The sequence below is a fragment of the Phaseolus vulgaris genome, chromosome 9 (genome assembly GCF_000499845.2).
Source record: "Phaseolus vulgaris cultivar G19833 chromosome 9, P. vulgaris v2.0, whole genome shotgun sequence".
Classification (NCBI taxonomy): domain Eukaryota; kingdom Viridiplantae; phylum Streptophyta; class Magnoliopsida; order Fabales; family Fabaceae; genus Phaseolus; species Phaseolus vulgaris.
Window position 1 is genome coordinate 12,924,093 of NC_023751.2, and position 26,893 is coordinate 12,950,985.

Below are 26,893 nucleotides of genomic sequence, written 5' to 3' on the forward strand. Positions count from 1 at the left end.
TTTTTATTCTAAATTTCATGGAAATACATATAATTTAAGATACCATTTATATATTATATAATTATAAATTTATTATAATTATATAAATTGAAAATAAAATTTTATATCTAGTAAATTTTTTTTTCACGACTGGTTTAAAAATATTTATTTTTTATTTTTATAATTATACTAAAAATTTATTAAATAAGTTTGAGTATATAAAAAATTAATATTTTTTCCTTCTTAAAATAGTGTTAAAATCGTGTTAGAATTGTTATAAATTCAACAAATATTTTTTAAATTGGATATTCTTAGAATGTCGGTGTTTATGTGTGTTCAATACGAACATGTCATTTAAGAGGAGTGTTGGAGTTTTATGTCATTTAAGAGGAGTGTTAGAGTTTTATATGTTAAAAAAAACTTGTATATCTTTTTCATTTATTTTAGTTTCTCTCTCTATATATATTTATATATATCAATGGATAATTTTTTCCACACATTTTATTTCTCAATATATCTCTAATTATTCATTAATTCACTTAAAATATTTTATTTATTTTCTTCTGTTTTATTTCTTTTTGAATAAATATTAAAATTTATTCTCTCATTCAATAATTAGAATTATTACAACGTATTTTTCACTGATAATATTTGGAGAGTTTTATGTTTTAGTGATTTATTGGATGTATAGGGTACGGTTCACATATTAGTTATATGGTGGGATATAATTTTTTATAGTGATGAATTATATTGTTAGTAAAGTATTATCTTATTACACTCTTTTAATATTATTCTTTTTCTTTCGATTTCTCACAATTACATCGTTTATTTTTAATTCTGTGAAACCTGGTTGTGCAGGGTAATACTCCTGATAATTAACCAGTTTTCATCGCCTGACATTAGCCTTGTTAATTATAAATCTAAATTATATAGAGGTTGTGTAGAAAAAAGAAGCCATCATGTATTAAGTGTAGAAGATTATACGATAGGAGAGATACATGGAGATTTATAAAGTAGAAAAGAGAAATAACAGAAGCACTACATCTTCTTTATCAGCTATCTATGGCTTGTATTTGTCATCATGGATTTCCACTTTTGATGGGTAGAAACTGTGGTTTCTTCTGGAGGAAGAGGCAAACCACAGTGCAGTCATCAGGCTTAGAAGAAGGATACTTGTTTTTCCATGCTAAAGCTGATGCTTCCACTACAGCCCTTGCTGCTTCATTTTCAGAGTCTGCTGCCCACACAATTGAGGAAACCTCCTTGTTGCTTAGTACATCCCACACCTAAATCAGGAAAAGAATAAGTCAATAAAGCAAAATCCAAAATAAGCAAATAAACGTGAACATGCAAAATAAAACACTTACCCCATCACTTGCAAGAACAATAAATTGGTCGCTAGATGTTAGAGTGCGATGCGAAATATCCGGGATGGCAATGATACCGTGGTCTTTGAGCACGAAATCTCCAAAAGCCCGAGACATGGCTAGACCTGGGGAGTTCTCATTGGGTAACCACACTCTCTGGATATGCGGTTCTTCCTTCAGGGCAAATACACGCCCATTGCAACTTTTTATGCGTTCTGCTTCGCCTGCATTTCAATGTACAATCACAAACATCATCTCACGTTATTTACTTTTTACTTAGTTTTAACAAGACAATCAACAAGAACGGTGGTATTAGCCTTACAAGGTAATCCAGGTTTCATATCCGTGGTCAATTGAATGGCCATGATTTCACCGTCCGAGATTGTCCCCAAGATTGCTCTCGAGTCACCAAGGTTAGCCATGACAAGATCTTCACCCTGTTAATTTATCCTTATGCATGTTACTTCTTATATATTTTCTATTGTAAATAGCTAAAACTGAGCCACATATGATCAAGATTCAGTCAATGATAGTTCCACTTTCACGGTTTGGTAGGTTGGTTTACCTGTCTTATGATAACCACAGCCGTAGTTCCACTGCATGAGCAGTCCAGATTCTCTTGTAGCTTCACCTCCTTGTCCATTACCCTGAAACCATCAAGAATGGCTTCTTTCCATTCTTCAAAATTCTTGTTTAGTGGAGCTGATGAGTCGTCTTCAACTTCGTCCACATTGTCTAAGGTGTTCGTTTTTTCAATCTTTGCATGCACTTTTTTTTGGTTCAGTATGAGTGAACACAAACGGCTGTTCACTATTTTGCTGACTACGTGACCATTCCTTCCATGCCCATCAAAAACACCACAAAATGCTGTGTTTTCCGTCCCATAAACCTAATAAAGGAAGCAGGAAGAGAAGTTACAATAACTTTTACGTGCTTCTACTGCGTATAAATATGGATATATACTATACAGCTTGTTTAAAGTACCAATACGTTAAGCATTACTCAAGTTCAATCTTAAATTTGTGTGCATCAGAGAACCTTCATTGTGAAATACTAACACATCTTATATATAATCTTAAGCGATTACTCTTTGAGTCTCAACTAGGATTCAAAAAAAAAAATTTGTCAAATATAGTTTCATTTTAACAAACAACATACATACCTGACAAAGGGTTGCAGCATCTTGGTTGAGTCCTTTGCTACCTTGTTTAGAGTAAGCAGAGGAAAGTCCCCTTAGAAGCTTGGTTGCTTCAAACACCAATACACTTTCATCACGAGCCTCTTCAGGCGCTCCATGAATCGCTGAAGATTCAGAGGATATGCAGATACCCATTGAGACTTTTTCTCCTTTATTCTATTCAAAATATGAAACAAGTCTAACACTCACGAATTAGAGGACCCAATATATAGCAATCATTTGCAATTTAATAAGCGAAGTTGCTTATGTGGTTCCTTGTGGGAAAAAGCTTAAGCTAAAAGGTAAACGCAATAATGGACGGTTTTTTAATGGTTATTTATTCAACTGGAATGTCCCAACACTGGCTTTAAGGGACAGAGTACGTCTATTCCTCAAATAAACAATAATCAAATGGCTCTCATTTTCTATACTTCAAATTAAGATCCCTAACAACACCATCACAGATTCTAACACTTATGCAAAACTATTATCTCGTTGAACTATTCTTCTACCCATGTGATGAAGTAACATTTTAACATATTACGTTTCAGTTATGGACTTTTGTGAAATACGGATCAAGTTTCTTGTATTCTTGCAAAATCATTTGTTCTCAGAATGGTGCATGGATGAATCTAGTATCTTAACCACTGATTAATTTAACTTTGAAAATAATAAACAAAAACGCATGTTGATTTAACGTTTTTATTTTGTAAGCATGGGTTGAAGAAAGGATGGATCCAATAATTAGATATCTTATTTGAATGGAACAACATTTTAATATATTTAATTGGTATTTGACTTTCATTATGTTTTAATGATGAAAACACAGATTCAGAATAATTGTTGTCATCTACCAATACTACGTGTGTAAGACGGGTATTTTAAATAAAATAAAGATAATGTTTCATACTTTTATTGTTAATGACTGGTATATAATAAATATAATATTACATATTTTTATTATTAATCACCAGTGTAAACATAAACGTAATTTCACGTTCATATTTTCGTGATGTAATAAAAAAAAGTAGTTATTCTCATAATATAATTATTACTAAAACAATAAAAGTAAAATCATAAAAATAGCTATCGTATTTTTTATATATAGTATAGACGAATTATTATTATTATATAAAGTTTAATTTTGATATAACATGCCAATTAATAAATAAAACGTCAAAGTATCTAAGTATCTGTACACGGATTAAATTTTCGAGGTTTTACTGTAAAAATTAATATAAAAAGAGTTATTTGAGTTATTTGTTTTTTTACATAATATTTTTTGTTTTATTATACTATTTCCAATCATGAAACTATATATAATTAATGATTAAATCATAACTAAAAGTAAATAATTAAAATTTGAAGATATTATTATTATTATTGTTATTTTTATTATTGTATATTACAATATATATGCGCAATACAAATGGGTTGAGTTAGATATTCAACTTGTAAGGACAAAGAAAAATAGTCTTAGAATAGAAATGGTACAATTAAAATGGTACTTGAATATTTTATTATTAAAAGGAAGAAACTATATAAATAGAAATTTAGTTATTTAGAAGAATCACCATCTCTCTAGAAGTTTTTTTTCCTTTCATCTCCTTTCTCTCTAAGATTCTGACCTCCTTACTCATCAATTTGACGATCGTAGTCTGCCATTTGACTCTTGACATTGAACTCTACGAGATTGCTTAGATAGAGTAAGTTCATTCTTGATTCATTTTCCTTTGAGTTAGTTTTGATCTGGTTAGGGTTGCCTTTTAGTTTAAGTTTGCATGTGAGGTTATTATCTTCAGAATTAGTCTCTGTTAGATCAGGGTCCTAGTGATATAATTAGATTTGTGATTAGGACTTTGTGGTGCAGGTTAGGTTATGCTTAAGCTTTTGGTGGGTTGGAGCTCTTAGTGAGCATCTGCTCAAGTCCAGATAAGGGAATCTAGTTTTATTTTTAAAATAGAATCCTAGGTTAGAAGATTTGAATGTGGGGTGATGAGGTCACCAATTCCAATTTTTGCTTGCAGGATTGTCTCTTTGAAAAGTAAAGTAATATATTGACTAGAATTGTTGATTTTGAATCTTTTATATTGATTTTAAGGTGAATAAGTTTTTTAAAGTGTTTGAGAATTGAAAGTGTTTGAATGATAATATAAATGAGTTGAACTGTTTTTTAATATTTTGTTGAATTACTTAAATGAAAAGTTGGATGATAAGTGGTTGTTTGGTTTTAGATGATGATTGATTTAGAGAGCATATATTTGGAACTTAGTCATGTGTTTAAGTGGATTTTGAGATATATTTGAATTGTTTTGAAAGTTTAAAATATGATCCGATTGAATGATGCTTTGATGTGTTAAATGATGTATGTAATAAGGTGAAAGTGTGATCAAAACATAGTATTTTCAGCAAAGAAAATATTGTGTTGAGATTGTTATTATGGTGTATTGATTTGTGAGTGTAATGTGAATGAGACGATCCTGACTCTACTGATATAATGGTATCACATAGATGAAGTTACTCCGTTAGTGAGAGTGGAAAGAGGTCCATTTGGCTGAGTCTGAGTTTTGAAAGAACTGATCAGAGCACATCAAATGGATTTACCTTGTCATATGGGATGATGAGATATTGAGATAATTATGCGTGTGGATTTCACAGTGAGTAGTATGATAGGTGCAGGTCTCCGGATGTTAATTTTAATACACGAGTCTTCCGGAAGTAGAGTCAAGTGTTTGAGTATGTGAGTAATAGAAATCTAGCAGGAGTAACGTGGATGATGAACGTGATAGACCCTTGATGAAATTGTGAATATTGATGGTTTATATTGATATTTAAAGTTTTATATTTGAAGTTTTAAACTAGCTTTGTTTTGTGTTTGTTTTCTTTAATTTGCGATGATCGTGTTAATTTACAGCGGAGCATATGAGGTTGCTAGATGAACAAATATTTTATTTTGAATGTTTTATTTGAAAATTTTTGTATATATATTATAGGAATGTTTTTTTGAGATACAAATATGAGAAAGTAGTATATATTTATATGTTAATTAGATTATATATATATATATATATATATTAGTAAATATGGGTAAAAATTTTAGAGATCTCACGTTACTTATTCTTTATAATATATATTTTTATATAATATGTAATATGAAGATTCTCTCATTTAATTTGATGAAATTATTTTTCTATTTTATCTTAATAATATTTTTAAATTAGGATATAATTTTTATAATAAAAATACTGATATAAAGTAATGAAAAAATAGAAAAAAAAAGTCACAATATAAAATTTGAAAAAAAACACCGATATAAAAAAGTACAAATATAAGGGAGTAAAAAAATAAAAGTAAGATAACACATAATAGAAAGAGATTCTCACCTAAATTAGAAAAAAAATAATCATCTCTATTTTATGTGTAATTATATCGTTAATATTTGTAATGATTGATTCTATATAATTAGATTTTTATTATGATATAACTTTAATATAAAGTAGAATAAATAATGCATTTAATTATTTTAATTTTTTAATACAATAAATAAAATAAATAGTAGTAATAATATATATTTTTATTTATAAATTTAATAAAACAGCGTAATAAAAAAATGGTTACATATGTTTCCGCACATTTAAATAATATGGATAATTAAAAAAAAGCCAATTTTGAACCAGTGGTCACGTGACCAATGTCTGTGTCTTGTAAACTTGTAACGGAATAATATATAGTTATAGTAATATTTATATTATTATAATATTTATTTACTTTAACTGATTTAGTTAAGTATTTATTGATTCGATCACTATTATTGTACCTCAACCGATTTAATAGTCAGGTTAATTTTATACAATATTATTACTTTCTTTGAGATTAATTCAAATTAAAATATTAATTTAATTAATAATATTAAATTTGAATTCAAGATACGTAACTATATTTTATACTCAATAAACGATATTCATAAACATGATCTAACTTCTAATCACATATTTGAGAAAGAGCATTATCTCTCAAATGTATTATAGAATGTTTATCGAAAATTATATATATTATTTATAAACAATTACTCAACATATTCGTGAAATGTTCATGAGTGTAATAAAATACTAAGTATAAATATTTTATAAAAGTAAAGTTGTATTTTGTTACTTTATTGATAACTACTCAGCACCTTACAAACAAAGAGTTGAATCTTGTTTATTATATAAGATGATGTTTGGATAAGTTTTTTGGTATAAGTTTTATAAAAGGTTTAATAGAATTTTTTAAAGAAATTAAATTGTTTTAATTTTCTTAAGATGAATTTATACTATTAGATAAGTAAATTTTTTTCACAAAAACACTGATGCAAAATCTTAAGAGTGTCGAAATAAATAAATAAAATACTCAAATTTAAGGCATTTAGAGATGATAAAAAAGTAACATTAAATCAACATATTTTATTTATTTTTATTTAATTATATTTAATAATACAACAAAATAACCGATTTAATGAAGTTTACACATTTATATAATATAAAATATTATTATTTTCAATAAAAAATAGTTTTAAAATTCAAAGTTTAAAACTATTTTTTATAATTATTTGTAAAAATGAATTGATGAAAATAGTTTTTCCATTCTCCTCTCTCTGTAAACATCTAATCTTATTTTGTTTTCATCACCATGCACAACTCTAAACACAAATTTTGATGATAATTTTACTATCTTGTCAAGTAATGCTCTAAGTGCTATTTCACATCAGTAGTGTACGGTGTTCAGTGTGTAGAGCAGAGTCATCATGGCTAAGAGTTAAAATATTTGGATCTTCTGCGATTGATCAGGTCTGGAATCAACTCACTGTGTTTGTACAGAGAGAGATGCTTCTTATTTGCTTCCCATGGATACTCAACATTACTTCAATACTTTTTCTTCAGATTGTCCCTTTTGTTTCCTTTTCCTCTTTTCCGAAGGCAAGTTGTCTCATTCCCGTCTAAGTCCCACACCGTTTAAAAGCAAGGAAATATCCATGTTTATAATCAGGTTTCCAACCACAGCCATTGTCCCTACGGGGACATCCGATAAAATTGGAACGATACAGAGAAGATTAGCATGGCCCCTGCGCAAGGATGACACGCACAAATCGAGAAATGGTCCAAATTTTGTTTACATTTCTCTCTGTTCATAGTTTTTTTTGCGATTGTAATACTGCAACGTAAGTTCTATAAATGCATACCGTTGTTTTATGACATTTTGTAAAGTCAGGAAGTTTTTTCTTTTCATTGCAAGAGTATGATTTCACTTCCCAAATATTTTTCAGAATTCATATGATTTTGTAATTGTGTTTATGCATCTTTTGCTAGATAATATATTGCATCTGATCGGTGGTTTGGTTGGCTGCTTGGTTGGCTGCATATAAAGATCTCATAAACTTGTATGTAATATGTGTAAAGAATCTTAGAATTTGTATCCAGTTCTCATGTTTTATCTACATCATAACTAAGGAAAAAAAAACTTACTGATAGAATTAGTACCAAATTCGGTTGTATTCCTTAAATCTATCTATAGTTACCTTTTTCAATTTTTATATTCCTTGCATCAGTGTCTCCACTCTCAGTAGGTATTTTTATGGTGAAACAAGAAGAGTAGATAAGTGCATGCAGTAAGCTACACTGCTATGAAATATCCATCAAGTTTGAGTAATATTCATTGCATCATCACAGTGACAAACGAAGTGTGAGTTTTTTTCTCATGTTGAATTGAAAATGGTGCACTTTCTAGCCATACGAAATCCTATTTTCTCCTTTTTGGTGTTCTAAAACTCTCTGTTTGTTTGTTACATCTAATGATATGTGTATTCGTGATTCAAGAGTAAATTATATATGTCTGATGTGGCTCTCTCTTCAACTGTGGGTTAAAATGGTTGAGGTGATAACTGTATAAATTTCAAAAGTGAAAGAACTTTTCATTTATTATTGGTGTCTTTCTATCTATTTTTTCATGAATATTTTTCATAATATGGCTAAATAAATAATATATACAATAAAACATTTTGTGTGTCTTAGCTTTTGAAAGAGATATTGAAGAAGAGAAAGGTAGAAAGGCACCCTGAATCATGTAAACAAAGATATGCAGAAAATGTAAAATTGTATCGTTGAAGTTATAGAAAACAAAGGCATATGTTGATATATATAGGAAAGTGGAGGGCATGAGATGCATATGCATGTGATATGCATCACCTAAGTTATGATTGGTTTAAGAACAATCATAAGTTTATTCGAAAGGTTTGGAAAGAAGATCCCAAAGATAGTTAAGTTAATAAATCTACAACTTAACAGGAAATAAGATTTGGAAAGAAGATCCTAAAGCTGGTTAAGTTAACAAATCTACAACTTAACAGGAATATGAACAAGCTTTAAACGATTCTGCTGGACGTGATTTCGAACGAAATGTGAGTCAAGTTCAAAATATTTGGATTTTGAGTATAGAGTTAGCTGCTACCAAAACAATTCTAAGGTTATTTGAGTATATTTTTTATGTGGCAACAGAGACACATAACTTATTGAGAAAAGGCTTTAACCAAGTGATTTTAGTGAATACATCATCTATACTTTTGAAGTATGCTGATGCAACTTTTTTGTTTGTGAGAAGTACATGAGATAGATGTTGGAACTAACATATACGCAATAGGCTCGTAATAATTGAGAGATTCAAAGTTGAATGAAGGAGCAAACCATGGTGCGTAGTGCCAACAATGTAATGAAGAACTTCTTGATAACTTTTCAATGGTAATCTTGAGCTTGATGCATATACCGACAAACTACCTTATCAACAGGTAGTGTAAGGCGCCCATCATAATAGAGTCACAAACAGCTAAAGATTCATCTTGAGTTAGTCGAATAGAAGAAATCATGGGTTTGGGTTGCTATCAAACCATTTGAGCACGATGCGAGACATGTTGAATTATAAAAAAACTAATGTATTTATAATAAAAACATATTAAACCTTATTATTAAATCTAATTAAAATTCTATGTGAATGATAATTAGTATTGTTGCCACATCAATTTTTTCTTTATATTCACTAAAATTACGAGGATGTCACTTTTTTTTATAAATCTTTATTTATGTTTTATTGGCTCATGCCCTTTATGTATGTTTCACGGCTTTTAATAAAGTTTATCTCTTTGGGGGGGTTTGCCAGTCCCAAGAATGCCACTAAAAAATGTGAAAGATTATAACTGTGGTTGTCATAAATTAAAAAAATACTGCATAATTAAAAAATAATATTCGATTTATTAGACATTTTCAAAGTATTATCAATTAAAATAATGAGGATTAATCAATTTCAAGAATTTTAAAAAATAATCAAAAGTATATGTTAAATTAATTAGATATTTTATGGTTTAATAAGAAAAAGAGGAAAGGGTATTTTACTAAAGACGGAAACGAAATAGGTTAAAGCATTAATCTGATGCAAAAAAATTTAGAAAAATAGTAGAATGGGTAAATTTAAGATTACCTACATAAACAATAAGGTGCTCCAATGCATTAATTTCATTTGCGTCAATTTTATTTTAAATTTTAATAAAAAAAGTTTATTTTATTGCACAATTTGAAGTTTAACTTTACACACAAAGAAGTAGTATGTAATCCTATGAATATTTACTTTTTTTCAAATAGCTAAAATCATATTTGTTTTTGTATGTTTTAAAACATGTAGAGTTGTATAGAGACATACAACAACTGAGATCGTATTTGTATAATATTCTTTTACTTTTTATCTTTCGAAATTGATACTCTTTTTTTTCACTTAATTCAAATTTTTAATAATAAAAATATAATAATTCTACTTTGCTATGATTGTAATGATTTTATGCATTATCACTGTATCATTCTTCTAGACATCGCATTATAAACCTGCAATGGGTGTTCTATCAACAAGACAATCCAAAATGAAAACTCAAGTGTCTGATATTTCTCTACATATATCCAAAATGAAAACTCAAGTGCCTAAACTATAGTACACTTCTCATACATTTGAGAACAAGATAGTGGGTTGTAGGAATTGAATCCAAACTCAGAAATTGTTCATGCTAGTAACAATCATTCCAGTGTCAACCCAGTAACACAAGACTCCAACAACTTTGTTATGATCATATTCCATTACCCTTGAGAGGTTGACTGTGTGCAAGGGCAATCCACTTCCGGATTCCTGAAATTGAAATGAAAAAACAAAAAGTTCATTAACAAATCTTTTGATGCCTGCATAGCAGGGAGATAGAATCTTCCAAATGGAAAATTGCTTAAAAACTATATAAAAACACCTGTGAAGAGACCAATTGACAATCTATACAAATTTTCAACAGTAAGAATAACCTTGAAAACTGAACAAGACATGTTAAACTACACTTGATTTTGCTATCGAACAAACTACTCAAACCCTCCTCTCCTCTCCCATATCACGTTAAAAAATATTAAACCTTACTTATACAACATTAACAACACATCAATACCTACAATCACATGAAACAAATAAGTAAAAAAGACATTAGAGAAGTAAGTATGCAATTACATTGTGTTATTGGGAGGCTATGGGAGCGGTATCTTCAGTGGCCATAGGCTCCACCTGAGAAACCTTCTTTGCAATTGACTTAGGAATGTCATGATACTCCTGGATACAACGCTGCTGAGGATGGGACAGAAGTATGAGGACGTGACGGAACAGAATACGTGCCAACCCCTGTCCACTCTCCAAGATAAACCCCTCATATTCACTGACATGTTCGAGTGCCTCCACCAGTGTGTCATAAACCTCCTGAGGGCAATTATCAGGTCCAGGCTTATCATGAAGGTACATCACATCCAAAGTGAAGACCTTCTGGTTCACCGGCCACTGATGCTGAGGTCGCTCTGCTGATCTGCAGTAGAACAGAATCTACAATGGAGTAGCACGTAGCAATTGCATATTAGGATTCACAATCATAACTGCAATTGTGCGATGTTAATGGCAGCCATGAAAACACTTACAACTCGAAAGATACGACCCTGCACACGGGATTTCTTGGCTTCAAGAGCGGCCAGTCGGAACAAAAGAGTGAGATCGGGTGGGCCGGCGGAAGAAGAAGCTGAAATGCCCCGCATTGCTGCGATTGTGGAGTCGATTTCAGAGCTGAAGTCTCTCCGCACCTGTAATTAGAATTGAAATTAAAAACCCTAGAACAAAATGATTGGTTTAATCGAAGAGGAATAAATAGGTTATGGTGGAAAGAAACCCAGGAGATGGTGTTGGAGAGAGTGGCGAAGGCGAAACGGTGTTGGGGGTTGATGGTGAGTTTGGCATTGACGAAGAGAATGATGGCTTGCTTGATGGAATCCAATCGGGTGAGTGGTCTGCCGTTGGGTCCGGTGGCCCCTTTCATCTCGACGAGGCATTGAGGATCTACGTCCACGCATATCAGAATATCTTCGTTCGAAACTCGCGACGGTTTCAGACTGTATCTGCTGCTGCTACCCTCACCCCTTCCACTTCCATCTCCTTCAATTCCCTCCATTTCCCTCTGATTCCTATTCTTCTTCTTCTTCTTTTTCTTCTATTCCTCATTTCTTCTTACCCTAACTATTCTCATTAAATAATCACTTCCCTCCTTTTTCCAATTTTTATTTTTCTCCTCTTTTTTTCGTTACCCAATTTCTTCTTCCATTCCTAAATTTAAATTTTTATGGCTACTGCTTATAAAAATTAATATTACTCATAAATAATATATATTTAGTTTAAAATACTTTTATCTGCAACTACTATCATTAGCATGTGCAAGCATTTCAACTCATATTTTTATTTTATTTTTAATTATATTTTAAAATTGAAAAAAAAATCTTATTTCATCAAAACAAATCATTTATTGTGTTTTACGTTATTATTATTATTTTCTTTTTTAAAATATAGAAACTATGAATAATAGAAGTCTTACCTATTGATTTGAATGAGAGTGGAGTGATGGTTGGCTTAGTGTTTGTTGAAGTGAAGGTGCATGTGCCTTCCAACTTCGACTTTTCGATTCGCAATTCGAAATTGGTTGGCATCAACGTCGCCTCAGACTCTCCTTTTCCTTCTACAATTCTTAGTCTCAATCGGAATTTCACAGCGTCAGAATCATCAATTTTAACGTTCTCGCATTCGCATTTCAGTTTGTCAACTTCATCGATTTAACCTCATACTCCTAAAACATTTACCAAACCCTATTTGTTTCTCTGCATTTTAGCATCTTCCATTCTTCAGTTCGACTTGTCCATTGTGAATTGCTATGGTTATCATTATCGAATTCCGCTTTAGTCACTCTATGCAGGTTTACATGTTGGCGTGATCATATAGATTATTTCTGCTTTTACTGTAGGGTAAACTTAGTATAGGAAAAACAAACACTCCGTTTAGTTTTTGCTATGAGTTCGTTACGGCTTTGAAAGATATATTGGATAATATTTGTCGTGAAGTGACATCGTGGAATAGTAGAGTTAGCCATTTTATTTCAAATTCAATAATCTTTCATTTTTTTTTCTTTTTGTGAATGTCTACCAGCAGCCAGCACTTGTTTTTTTTTCATCGCCTGTGAGTAGAGTTTGCTAAGCGAAATGTTTGGTCACTATCTTTATTTTTCAGGTTATGTTCTGATGTCAGAAATCATGGCTATGTTGGTTACCATTCCAATTGTAACAAGTCTTCATCTCAAGCATCTTTATTTTTGTGCTCTGACTCCAACAACAGAAGAAATGGCATGCTCGGTGGGCTGCTTATTATGAACCTGTCTTGCAGGAAAAACCTAGTTGGCCCTGCTTCTCATTCCGTGGAGATTAGTGCTTATGATGCGGCTGCCTTAGAATCTCCTTCGCGTGTTGCAGTAGAATAGTTGGCGTAATCTAGGAGGACCAGAGACATCGAGTAATGTTCAACCTTTTCTGTTTAATCTTTCCGCGATTCCTGAATGTTAAGTTTGCTTTTTGAGTTTTGTCGAATTTTTTTTGTATGTTTGTATAATTCCGTATTAGCATTAGTACAAATTCATATTATTTGTATGATAATGTGCTTCTTTTATTGGGATAGCATATCGTTCGTCCCCCAAGGTTGTTTAGGTTTCTCCAGCGACCATTTGCTAAAATTATTTTCTGTACTTGGGGCTGCTAAATCCTAAAAAGGGTATGCTGCTATTGGGGTGGCATCCTAAAGTTTTGGGATTTGATAAGATTTTATTGTTGGGTTGTTAAGATTTAATTAGTAGATATTGGGATTTAGTTAGTTAGAATTTAATTAGTTGGGATTTAATTAGTTAGGATTTAATTAGTATTTTCTATCATTTATCATTACTTGGGATTTAATTAGCAGGTTCTATCACTTATTTCTAGCATTTGTAATCTTTAGTACTTTTATAAATATATGCACCTTGTTTTACGAGAGAACCTAGACACTTGTACACATGATTATTCTTATCAATTGGTATCAGCTTGAACCTTCCAGTACTTTCAATGGCAAATTCAACACGCTCCGCTCAAGCTGCTAAGGAGATGGAAGATCGAATCTCCCAAAGGATGGATAATAGGTTGATGGAACTCGCGACTACCTTGCAGGAAACCTTGACTCTTTCTATGAAAGACACCATGCAAGAATTACTTACTCAACCTCGAGGAGAAGGCCCTATGGCCTCTCAAATGAGAACATGTCGCGTGGACCTCGAACAAGGTCTTCTTATGTTTGTGGCACAAGGTTGACACGCATTGAGTTCCCCATATTCAATGGAGAAAATGTTAACCAGTGGATTCATCAATGCGAAAATTATTTTCTCATTGACAACACCGGAGACGAATTCAAGGTGAAGTTGGCAATTGTGCATTTAGAAGGCAAGGCCTTCCAATGGCATACCGCACTTATGAAATCAGGTTTAGATATGGGTGCACCTTCGTGGACAACATTCACGAAAAGTCTAATCAATCGATTTGGTGCAATTGGCGATGATCCCATGGCTGAGTTGATGCGTCTACGACAAAAGACTTCAGTTGATGTCTATCATGAAGAGTTTGATTCAATCATTACAAGATTGAAGTTATCTGATGATCATATTCTAAGCTTCTTCCTTGGTGGATTAAAGAAAGAAATCCAAATAATGGTAAGAATGTTCCAACCTACGTCTCTACAACATGCTCTACAACATGCGTAGGACGTATGAAGTGACACACGTTAAGTTGCGTGTTGGTTTGGGTTTGGGGGCCGCATTGATTCGAGCGACAATGATACAGACACTGGTGTTGGACCCAAGACTCCCCTGTTGAATTTGGCCATCGAATTGCTTGAATTGGCGGTTTCATACGTCCTGGCAAAAGTAAACACATGTTGTAGAGACGTAGGTTGGAACATTCTTACCATCATATGGATTTCTTTCTTTAATCCACCTAGGGAGCAGCTTAGAATATGATCATCAGATAACTTCAATCTTGTAAGGATTGAATCGAACTCTTCATGATAGACATCAACTGAAGTCTTTTGTCGTAGACGCATCAACTCAGTTATGGGATCATCGCCAATTACACCAAACCGATCAATTAGACTTTTCGTGAATGTTGTCTACGAAGGTGCACCCATATCTAAACCTGATTTCATAAGTGCGGTATGTCATTGCAAGGCCTTGCCTTCTAAATGCACAATTGTCAACTTTACCTTGAATTCGTCTGAGGTGTTGTTAATGAGAAAATAATTTTCGCATTGATGAATCCACTGTTAAACATTTTCTCCATTGAATCTGGGGAAGTCAATGCATGCCACAAACATAAGAAGACCCTGTTCGAGGTCCACGCGACATGTTCTCATTTGAGAGGCCATGGTGGCCTTCTCCTCGAGGTTGAGTAAGTAATTCCTGCATGGTGTCTTTCATAGAAAGAGTCAAGGTTTCCTGCAAGGTAGTCGTGAGTTCCATCAACCTATTATCCATCCTTTGGGAGATTCGATCTTCCATCTCCTTAGCCGCTTGAGCGAAGCGTGTTGAATCTGCCATTGAAAGTATTGGAAGGTCCAAGCTGATACCAATTGATATGAATGATCATGTGCACAAGCGTCTAGGTCCTCTCGTAAGAGATTTCGAAGAATGATTAGGCTTTGGAAAAGGGAACCCCTAGATGGGCTTCCGATTATACCAAGAAACAATGATAGAGAAGGAAACAAGGTGCATATATTTATTCATATCTCAGATAATAGTTCAATACTCTATTTATAGATTACAAAAGATAGAGATAAGTGATAAAAATTGCTAATTAAATCCCAACTAAAGATAAATGATAGAAACTACTAATTAAATCTTAACAACCCAACAATAATATTAATCAAATCCCAAAACTTTAGAATATAACAGGGTGGCTCTTCTCGTAGAATTACGGATGACCATGTGGAGTTAAAAAATTTCGTTTTTCTCATTATATGTTGTGCTTTTACACTTCTGCGACAAGAATATCAAGTTGTTTTACATTCAATGAAAGTTATGTGTATTGGTAATTCTACTTGAATTAATAAAGCTTTTATGGTTCCTTGGGCTAGTGCATTCACTGAAAAAGCTATTCAGCAGTAGGTTCTCATGCTTTTTTGCCTTCTATATTATTGTCCCTACACATCCATTTTCTCTTTTCATAATTAAATGACGTACTGGACAATTAATTGTGAATTACATTATTTGTTCTCACCTCCACGGGACCACCTTAGACTTGAGTCTAAAAGGAAAGGTTTGTCTTGTAGGACAGATTAAGAAGGATGATGGAATAACAAAGCTTGTGTTGTGGTAGGTACTACCCCTTTATCCCCATTTTTCTATATCCACATCATGGTCAAGCATTCGTGTTCTCGAGTATGTATTCAGGTATTGTTTATTGGTACTTTGTGAATGCCCTTAGGTGATTAGGGGATTATTATTTGTTAACTGATATCTGTATCGGGAGGGTTCCTACGACCGACATCATGGATCGGGCCTCGGCCATTGGACCGACCGACACCATAAACCCAATTACACTTAAGCAGAGTTAGTGAGACTAATCAACAATCAAGATGTATTTCTAAACATGACTCAAGTTCCCTAGTCTAGCCCAATAAGAAAGGTCTACCATAACAATATAAATAGCATAAATACCAAGAATAAGGTACGTCATTATACAGTATTAGGCATACCGAGTGTCGATTACTAAATCTGACTTGAGCATATGAGTGTTTTCTGCAAGTACCATCCGAGCCGGGATTACGAAAAGACCGAGAGGTGAAACGAGCAGAAGAGAAGGAGCTTGCTGGGAAGGAAACTGAAGTGCAATCCAACCGACTGACCGAGGAAGAAGAGGAGTAGTCTCAATGGTTCTCTATGCCCTTCGAGAACAAATATCATTTAATTCTGGCAAGATGACTATTTGTCTAGGGTTCCTGTTTTCATTATAAACTTCTGGTCAACGGGAAGGTTATATTAAGTCAATGGCTAACTTGATTGAGAAAGATCCAGAGTTTTCCTGAACCAGAAGAGGTAGATTATTATTATGTTCACTTCTTTCAACGTGGTTTCTTACATAAAACGAAGGCTATGACATGTATTTTACTACAGTCTGAGCCATGGTATATATTGTTTTTTCTATGTATATTAGGCAAATGATATTTTTCGGTGCCCATGGTGTACCTGTCAGTTACATTGAGGATGCTGGGGATCCATATCGATATCAAATGGAGGAATGCATCTTCTTGCTCAGCAACAGTTGAAAACAACAGTTGAAATATAGAGGAATTAGTAATGAGCACACTCTCGCTTATCAGGTTTGTTTTGATTTTGAACCCTTTGAACTTACTTTTCTGGCATCTTGAGTTAAATAGAGATTTCATATTGAAATGTTGGCTTGTATTCTTGCTTTCTATGGTGTACTTCTTATTTTTCTGATATCATACTTTTTTGTTGAATGAGTTTCCAGAGTTGAATTTGTCTGCACAGTAGTGGTTGAAACCTTATACAGATGAAGTTCTTGTTGAGCTTGGCCAAAAAGGTGTAAGGAGGAGCTTTTTAGCTGTCCCAGTGAGGTACATTATCATTGGTGTTCTACACTTGTTGATTTGAATTCTAAACGGCAAGTATGTTACTCGATACAGTACTGTTGAAAGTTATGATAATAGCTGAGTAAAAGTACTCCTGTCTTCTTGTATCCCAGTTTTGTGAGTGAGAGTACTGAGACTCTTGAAGAAATTGATATGGAGGAGTACAGGGCATTGGGTCTTGAAGTTGGCATCAAGAATTAGGCAAGTGTACCTGCCCTTGGTCTTGCCCCTTCTTTCATTATAGATTTGGTACATGCAGTAATAGAAGCTGTCCCATCAGCAAAAGCAATGTATCCACCAGTCAGCACCTCTGAAGATGACCCGGTTAAATATTTTATCAAGTTATTCTTTGGTTCATTCATGTTGTTCTTGTCACCCAAAATGATCATGGCATTCAAGAATCATGTTATATGCCTGCTGAATTCGATCCGCAAGCATATAGATGAAGCTATTGATAGCAAACATAGTATGTTTGATGTTTTGCTTCAGTTTCTCTCATTCCAACCTCTACTATATACATTACATATATGAAGAAGCAATTTTTCTCATAATGAGAACTTGCCCTTGGCTTAAAGAAATATTCTAAGAATAATTTACCAGGGATCATTTCAAGAGCCAAATCATTCACCCAATTAAACCCCGAAAAAGTTGTGGATTTTTGTGTATTACTTATTTGAAAATTCTCTATATGTGGCCATAAACTGTTTAATTCTTGAGCAATGCTTCGTGTGAAATAAATGAAAAGGGAAATAAAATGAAGGAAAGAAAAGGGAGAACAACTTTCACACACATACTCCATCGTGGACTACATTTAATAATCGTTGTGCTTTTTTTATCTTACAATAAATAGATTCAATCGTTTCCTACAATCACCGAGCACCTTGGTTGGAAAAAATTTCCATCCCTCACTAAAAAATATTCCTCTCCACCAACCTCGTCTTCCGAGGAACTGTTAACCTTTTAGACATTTAAAACAAAATTCGTTTATTATATAGAATGGTAGTTGGTCTATCTAGCACCAAATTATGAATTTTATTTGAGTAAAATATGCCATTTAAAAAGCAGCAATAATGCAAATACGGACCCAAAAAAATACCTGACTTCATTTTATGATCACAAATATTCACAAACATACTTGCACGTTAAATAAGCCTTCCAAACCAAATTTAATACCATAAAATCGACGATGAAGTCAGTTGAATTTAATGAAAACCAATAGTTTGGCAACTTGCACAACAGTTTTTCAAATGCCATCACCATAAGATCCGATTTAACCATAAAAATAAAATATTCAACATGTAGGAAATTTCAGTACACCAACAACCCTTACATCTAAACAATGCAATGCTGCATAGGTGGGTATCGGTAGTAGAATAAACTACTATAAAACACGATAAAAAACAGTACATGAGAAAATGGGAGGGGTACAAAAATATCAACTCTGGGGCGAAGTTTTGGCAGCGGTTGTTTGGGGAGGTTGAGTATTCCCACTGGCATTACCATCGGCAGTATATGCTGGAGCCTGAGTATAACCAGCACCATAAGAACTGTTGCTGTATGGAGGTGGTGCCTGACCATATGCAGGCTGACCACCCTGAGGTGCACCATATGTTTGAGAACCATACCCTGGTTGCCCTGCACCATATCCCGAAGGTGGTGCTCTCTGAGCACCAGATTCTGGTTGGGGTTGAGAATAACCGGAAGGTGGAGGCTGCGCAGGATATGCTGACTGACCATAGCCTCCTACCGCACTAGGTGACTGCGACTGTCCATAAACAGGAGGATTACCACTTGGCTTTTGAGATTGTGGGGCTCCATAACCAGGTCCGTAACCTGGCTGTGGTTGACTTCCATAAGCAGCTTGGGATGTAGGTGGAACCCCATAACCTGACTGAGGAGTTCCCTGAGGTGGGTAGCTAGCAGTGTTTGAGCTGGGCTGTTGGCTGGTAGGATAACCTTGCTGTGGCTGTTGGGTAGATGGAGCTTGGGCTGAATCTCCCTGTGAAGCATAGCTCGCAGTGTGGCCCTCTTGTGCTGGGTTACTGCCACTACCATAGCCAGTAACGGAGCCATAGCCTTGCTGCTGATCATATGTTGGTGGTTGTCCATACCCTGATTGAGATTGTGCATTATATGCATTATAGCTGTCCTGAGCATAACCCTGTCCGGGTTGGCTATAACCAGAAGAAGGTGGTTGACTATAATTGTATGCAGAGCCATCAGCTGGAGGTGCAGGACCTCCAGGATTTTGTGGTTGCTGTGGCTGTTGACTATAGTAATCATAGCCACCAGCATGAGTTGACTGTTGGTGAGATGGTGCAGAAGACTGGTCCCAATTGGTGGAATATCCACCTGGTTGTTGGGGAGGATAGCCCGAATATTGTTGCTGAGGCATGTTATACTGAGGTGATGGACCAGAATATGCTCCAGGTTGCACATATCCATAACCAGGTTGCTGCATTGGTGCAGGGGGGGCCCAGTTAGAGGGTGGTCGAGATTGGTAACCTTGCTGAGGATACCCACCAGACATTGAAGGATTTCTAAGACGATTCTGTGGATTCAAATTGAAAACCAAAATAAAGGGAGTGAGTTCACCCAAATTTCCACACAAGACAAGTATAGGAAGCAACATATGCACACATACACAGGTTAAACTTACAAATGCAAAAATCAACATGTAATGAACACGAGATAAAGGGTATATATATTATCTTGCATTAACGGGTTGCATACATGATCAGAAAGGGATACGAATACCTACATACCGTACTGGTTCGTGATAAAACTGAGTTACTCCAGCAGAAGCACACCCTTTCCCTATTCGAATTGAATGGGTACAAAAGAAAGCACAGACCATAGAAGCAAACAATCATTCAATATTTATTGCCTTGAAAAGGCAATCCATCATATAGTATATCAATATGCAATATCTTACTCCAATTGTTACACTATACAATATATCATTCATATTCATATTAATTCAACAAGAGTGACTGGACTACAGATATTTCACACCCTATTAAGATGAATGCGCAACTCCAAATTCAAATATACAGACTGTTGAAACAACTTTTCTGTGCTCCCATGTACATTCTCTCATCCTTTGTACAACCCATTCTAATAGTCCAACCTCGGGATCATCAGTTAAAAACAATAAAATTAAATATTATTTTAATGGAACATGAATTAGAAAGAAAAGAAAAATAATTGAATGAGGCAGAACAGAAGTGGCACAAAATGTATAACAGACAAATCTTAATAGAAATCTTAAACATAACTGGTTAGTTAAGAAAACTATTTAACACTGGACAAGAATAATAAAACTGGACAAGAATAATAGTATAGGGAAAATAATTAAAGTGCTGAACGACGGACAAATTTCAGGTTACCTATGCCAAATGTAAGTCCAGTATAAGATACGAGGATAAAATACTACTCCAAGTACACTAAGGTTCTTTTTAGAAATAAACTGAAAAGCACAAGAGACCTAGTTGAAAACTATTTCAACATAATTCAACATTGAGTCTAATAATGACACTATAGTCAAAAAGTATTAGTAGGAGACTTACTGCCCTTGATAATAAATATCAAAACTGAGATTTAGAACCATACCAGGGCATGCTGAGGGAACACCAACAAAAGGATTCATGTTGGTGTCACCAATGGTCCAATAGACACTAACCCTACAACAGTCCCAATAACAATATCAGTCATAGGATACACAATTAATAAGCATATTCCACTGTCGAAAGGTTATAATCTCAATGAGTATCCATCTGGCCCAAAAATATTTCATAATAACAGTAGCCTTCAGAGCACCAGGAATCTAAACCAACAAAAACAATGAAAGACGCACCTCACCAAAGCACTGGGCTAAGTGAAAAACACAATTAAAATACGGTCTTTGTAAATATATGGTATCTTGGTCAAGAAAACTGACAGGCCAATTCTAAAATATTGCTACCAACGTCCTTGATTCGTGGATGTATAAAAGAGATAATGGCTAAGACGTATTAGCTAATTATATAGAGCAGACTACACATACACAAACATAAAGACACAGTTGACAAGTCAGACCCTGAAAGTTCATCATGACCATCACCTAATCCTAGACTAAACATAAAGGAAGATGCGTATTGCTAATATATCAAGACTGTTAATCGAACAAGATACCATACAATTGTTAACAACATTATACAGCTAATAATTGATGGCTATAGCAGTGAACGGTCTCACTAATCATGTTTCCACTTGGCCAGCTGACGCAACAACACTGAGGAGTTGGAGATTACAAGCAAGAACATCGTAACAGCCATTAGTCTTCTACCTTTGTGCATTATTTTGCATAAGTCTTGAAACACTTGCACAATATGAAAATATGTACTAATTTTCTTTTGAGAACAATACAGTAGGTAACAGAGATCCGAATAATATTAATGTATCATATAATAAAGACCACTTGTTAAAGGCACATTAGGCTCTGAAAAAATTTCTACTTCCTTAAACATACTCTATCATCTAAGCTGCTTTGGAAGAGAGATCAATGCATCCCGAATATGCATCAAGTTACTAATAATTGTCATACAGCTAAGCTGCTTCGGTCCAGATCAAAACATCAATAATATACAATGTATAATAATGGTCACAGTGTTATGCTGTATCAATAATAAGATCAAGGAATTAATTAATATGAACAGAATAAATGTCATTTATGCAAAACTAAAGTGAAAACCATCACATGATTTACCAAAACTATTTTTTCCCTGCAAAGGAACAAATCGGAGAGTACAAAAATCATGTATCATGTTACAGGAATCAATCAGATCTAACTTTATATTTTAATATCATAAAAAATAAAAAGACCCAACAGGCAATGACAAGCACACCGTATTCATCTCACAATAACATAAAGCTTGCACGTAAATCAACCTAGTTTGATCAAACAGTCTAGATGATAAATAGATTGTGCAACATACAGAGTACAAAACCCAGTAGAAAAACAGCAATTTTAAACACTAGACTAGACTTGGCCTTACCAGGCAGATATGCCTAAGCCAAATCTGGCAAAAAGAAGCACCATTAACATACCTCGCCACTGATGATTTGATTAACCAACTCCTTTGCAGACTCAATTTGCTCAGGTGTCCCATCAACTTTTAATGTTCTTTCAGTTGATGTGTCACCTGGAGGAAGATGCAGAGGTATCACCTGAAAAAACATATAAACATTAGCCAAAAGTCATAAAAGTTGGCCGTTAACACAATCTCTTTTCAAATTAGTTGCAATCACAAAGCTACGGTAAAAAAAAACATAACAACAAGGCTACACTAACTATGATTTATCACCGATATCTAATACACAAATAAGAGAACAGCGTTCTATATATCACTTATAAGTACAAACCTGAATCCGTGCTCCTGTAGAAGCTTGCATATTCTTTATAGTTTCTCCTCCTTTGCCAATTATAAGGCCAACCTGAAGATGCACACGATAAACATATCAACCCAAAGAGATAGAAAAAAACAGATCTGAACACGGAAATTACGCATGACATTGTACAAAGCATACACTCATATCTCCCTTTCACACCTTATTATTTGGAATTCTCATGACAAATTCATCTGACCCAGCTTGTCCAGTCAGTCTTCGAGCAACAATGCCAGAACCTCCAGATTCAGCCTGGTACAACAACAGTTGTCATCGTATATATTGCAATAATTAAACATGTGAGAAATTTATCAAGAAACAGACCTCCTTCGTAAGATTATCGTAACGTCAAATCTATGATAAACGAAATTTAATACATACATGATTCACAGAAAAAAAAATAGTATAAAATGTGATTAACCTCAGCAAGAACTTCATTTATGAGTTTCTCCGCAGAAGCAATTGCCTCGGGAGTGCCCATAAGCTCAACCGTTCTTGAAGTAGAATTAGGGTCGGCGTCCATATCGCGAGTAACTTGAATTTTAGCACCAGACTGCAACTGGAGATACTTAATAGTCTCTCCACCTTTGCCAATAATCACACCAACCCTGCCGTTAGGGATATCGATCTTCTTGCTCGTTCCTTGGTGACTGTAGGAGACGGGAGGAACGGCTGAGTACTGAGGCTTCGCATCTACGTTCACGGAAAACAGAGTTTATAAAACCCTAACCTAAACGAGAAGAATAGTGGAGCAGAGGGGATAGCTAGTTACCGTAAGAATCGAAGCCGGAGGTAGGAGCGCCGTTATCGGGTTTGGCACGCTTGGCGTCGAGCGGGGGAGGAGGAGCAACGCTGAGGAGGCGAGTGGCGACTTCTTGAGCACGCTGCTTGGCAAGCTCGATGCCGGTAGCGGGGCCGGCGGAGAAGCCGGTGGGTCTATCGGAGGATTGGTCTTCATACTTGCGTTTGAGGGGCGTAGAGTCGTTGGGAGATGAATAGTGGGCTTCGTCCGCCATTGGCACAAACCCTAAAGACGTTAGGTGTGTAAGAGAGGGTGGTGATGTTATTTATAATATATAGTGGTGGCTAGTGTGACCCCTACCATGGGTGGGGCAGGGTAGAAAAAAAGGAGATATTTTGCATCCCTTCGCTTGAGGCACCTTTACGTCATTCATACAATTATACAGATAAAACTATTTTTATCTCTATTTTTCTATCTATCATCTTATTATTTTTAATTTTTCTATCTATTTTTTATTTTTAAGATTTTATATTTAAGATAAACATTTTGATATTATCGGTGTATCTACTACTAATTAATATTAATTAACTTTTAATTTTTTATAATTATATCTTGTGTTTTTATTTAAAATTAACATGATTACATCATCAATAATAATAAAAATAAAACTAATTTATGTTTATAGATTCAACTTTTATGTTATTGTAGGGTTTAATTTTTTATTTTCTTCATTTTTAAAAAATTAAACTAAACATTTTTAATTTACTACTTTTTTATTTTTATTTTGTAAAAAATCATTTTTTTATTTATTAATTATATTTCTAACTATTTAAAACATTAAATTATTTTTTTAATGCATTCAAAAATAAAATTATCAAAAAAATTAATTTATTAATTTTAATTTTTTTACTTTTGAAATGGTGTTAGATAGGGATATAAAAATAAAAGAGTGTTAGGTAAGAAAATAAAGACAAGTGCGGGAAAATAAAAATGTAAATAGTGTTGTTATATGAGGGATTGAATCTACAATTCTCACTTCATTTCAACTTTTTCGCTGTTTCTTTAATCAATATTTTTTAATAATATTCATACAAAAATAAAGGTAATTTTTTAATGATATGTTTTTTTATTAACAATGATATATTTTATTAAATAAGAGTTTATTTGCGATATTTTTTGTAAACTTTATTCGGTTAAATTGAAAAAATTAGTATTGAGTGACTTTTTATGGATTTTTAAAATTAAAAAAAAAAATAAAGAAGCCTATAGGATAAAAATAAATATGTTGCTTATGGATTCAGTTGAAATTATCTTAAAGAGAAACTTTATTTGAATTAGTTATAATAAGTTTATTTAATTAATGTATTAGTATATTAACAATTACCATATACAATTTAGATATTGGCATTCTCATTAGTATTTTTTTAATATTTTTTACCGTGAGATCATACAACTGATGTAATGGTCAAGGTTAACGGCCCCACGACCGATAGTTCAAGTCCAGTTATGCTCAATCAAGGTCGACGAAGTTAATTCGTGATTAGGAGTCAAGTAATGCATCCCTAAGCATGATTCAGCCCCTTAACCCGACCCAATAAAAAAAGTCAATCAAAGATAATATAAGATTTGATTCAAATATTATATGTGAAACTAATATAAGATTTGATTAAAATATTATATGTAAGACTAATACAAGATTTATAAATAAAATTTATGAACTCGACTTTATAAATAGATTAATTATATATATACTAATAGATGTGAACATACATATTTAAAATTATATATGACTTTAACTAAATATTTATTTATTAAAAGTATTTATTATTCTAGCTGAATCCTGATATCGAACAACTTTTTACAAATACTCCACACGTATTTAGTACCAAGACTTCTTTGATACTCTCTGTTTGAATTGAGGTGGAAATTTGTGAGGAAGGGAGATAGTGAATTGAAGAAGATTATGGGGAATGTGTGATGTTGTTTGGATTGAGGGATGATAGAGTGGATTTGTTATGATTGTTTATTAAAATTTGTAAGTGATGAGATAGTTATGACATAATTTAGAAATTATTTTAAAGGTGTAAAATGCAAATTTACAAATTTATCTTTGTCATTAAAAAATATTTTAATAATGAGTTAGGTTTTTTTTTTTTGTAAGTTTGAGTTAATTTTTTTTCTAATATATAATATTCATAATTACTCTTATTTTGTAATACAAAATAATTCCGTGTTAAATTAAAAAAATATATTAAATATATTAAAATTTATGAAAATAATATTTATTATTATATACATTTGTTATTTTATATAATTATAAATGTTTTGTTGATATGTCAAATAATATGAATAAATTTAGCAACTTGTTCTTCAACTATTGAAGGATATGCATCCTTAACAAGTTGCCCTAATTCGTTTACATAATATTGAATGAATGCTTATGGTTACATGCGAATAATGTCATGAGAACATCCCGTGTGCACCAAATACTCCATCAATTATTGTTTGCAAGTTGAGTATATATTTTCAATTGTTCTTATATTTTTTAAATGAGATTCATGTTCACACGAGCAATATCATTATAAATTGCAATTGTATCATCAAATTCTTCTTTGTCGTTTCAAAGTGGTTTCCAATTGTTTTCGTTATCCATCTAATATTTACCTTATCATTGACAATCATAAAATAGTTTATCGATACACATCAAATAATTTATGCTACGAATAACTCTAACCACTTAAAGTTGGAGTTAGTGCAATAGTACTAAGGTTAATATTAGAGTGATGTGAAGAATAATGTTAAGATTAAGACGCACTTTAATATTTATAATTAAATCTATAAAAAAAACACATAAAAATAAACAAAACAGTAAAAATGTAAAAAAGCAAATTTAAATTTAAATGATTCACTATATCTTGTTAATAAAAAAATGTAACACTAAACACACAGTAAAAAAAAAAAATATATATATATATATATTAAAAACAATAAAGACATTGAATAAAAAAAACAGTGAACACAAAGTAATAAGAAAAATGTAAATAAATTTATAAAAATTAAAAATAATAGATGTAAATGCATTTATAAAAAACTAAAAATAATTACCACATAAAAAAAAACACTAAACAC

General features: G+C 33.0%; 3 protein-coding genes, 1 long non-coding RNA gene and 1 other non-coding gene across 8 annotated transcripts; 2 read left to right on the forward strand and 3 right to left on the reverse strand.

The window, feature by feature from the left end:
• Positions 1 to 915: 915 nt before the first annotated feature.
• LOC137822509 (probable protein phosphatase 2C 72) lies at positions 916 to 2,860 on the reverse strand. The gene is made up of 5 exons (XM_068627405.1): positions 2,509 to 2,860; positions 1,912 to 2,235; positions 1,669 to 1,783; positions 1,347 to 1,570; positions 916 to 1,265 (listed from the first exon to the last, which is right to left on the reverse strand). Exons 1-5 carry the CDS (start codon positions 2,677 to 2,679, stop codon positions 1,059 to 1,061), a joined length of 1,041 nt encoding a protein of 346 aa, XP_068483506.1. The 5' UTR covers positions 2,680 to 2,860; the 3' UTR covers positions 916 to 1,058.
• A 4,707-nt stretch (positions 2,861 to 7,567) lies between these two features.
• Positions 7,568 to 7,670, forward strand: LOC137823215 (U6 spliceosomal RNA). Its single transcript, XR_011083085.1, has one exon. It is a non-coding gene; the product is annotated as a U6 spliceosomal RNA (small nuclear RNA).
• Positions 7,671 to 10,364: 2,694 nt separating this feature from the next.
• LOC137820617 (uncharacterized) lies at positions 10,365 to 12,212 on the reverse strand. The gene is made up of 4 exons (XM_068624784.1): positions 11,780 to 12,212; positions 11,535 to 11,693; positions 11,080 to 11,442; positions 10,365 to 10,719 (listed from the first exon to the last, which is right to left on the reverse strand). Exons 1-3 carry the CDS (start codon positions 12,056 to 12,058, stop codon positions 11,086 to 11,088), a joined length of 795 nt encoding a protein of 264 aa, XP_068480885.1. The 5' UTR covers positions 12,059 to 12,212; the 3' UTR covers positions 10,365 to 10,719; positions 11,080 to 11,085.
• Positions 12,213 to 12,489: 277 nt separating this feature from the next.
• Positions 12,490 to 18,146, forward strand: LOC137820618 (uncharacterized). 4 transcript variants are annotated; one of them, XR_011082663.1, is made up of 8 exons: positions 12,490 to 12,650; positions 13,162 to 13,211; positions 13,315 to 13,440; positions 16,278 to 16,319; positions 16,749 to 17,038; positions 17,157 to 17,322; positions 17,475 to 17,580; positions 17,709 to 18,146. It is a non-coding gene; the product is annotated as an uncharacterized lncRNA (long non-coding RNA). The 4 variants fall into 4 exon arrangements; XR_011082662.1 differs by having other exon boundaries at positions 12,559 to 12,691; XR_011082661.1 differs by lacking the exon at positions 12,490 to 12,650 and having other exon boundaries at positions 13,072 to 13,211.
• Positions 18,147 to 18,834: 688 nt separating this feature from the next.
• On the reverse strand, positions 18,835 to 24,175 carry LOC137820248 (uncharacterized). The gene is made up of 6 exons (XM_068624218.1): positions 23,795 to 24,175; positions 23,444 to 23,715; positions 23,185 to 23,274; positions 22,999 to 23,070; positions 22,684 to 22,803; positions 18,835 to 20,146 (listed from the first exon to the last, which is right to left on the reverse strand). Exons 1-6 carry the CDS (start codon positions 24,036 to 24,038, stop codon positions 19,031 to 19,033), a joined length of 1,914 nt encoding a protein of 637 aa, XP_068480319.1. The 5' UTR covers positions 24,039 to 24,175; the 3' UTR covers positions 18,835 to 19,030.
• Between the last annotated feature and the right edge of the window lie 2,718 nt (positions 24,176 to 26,893).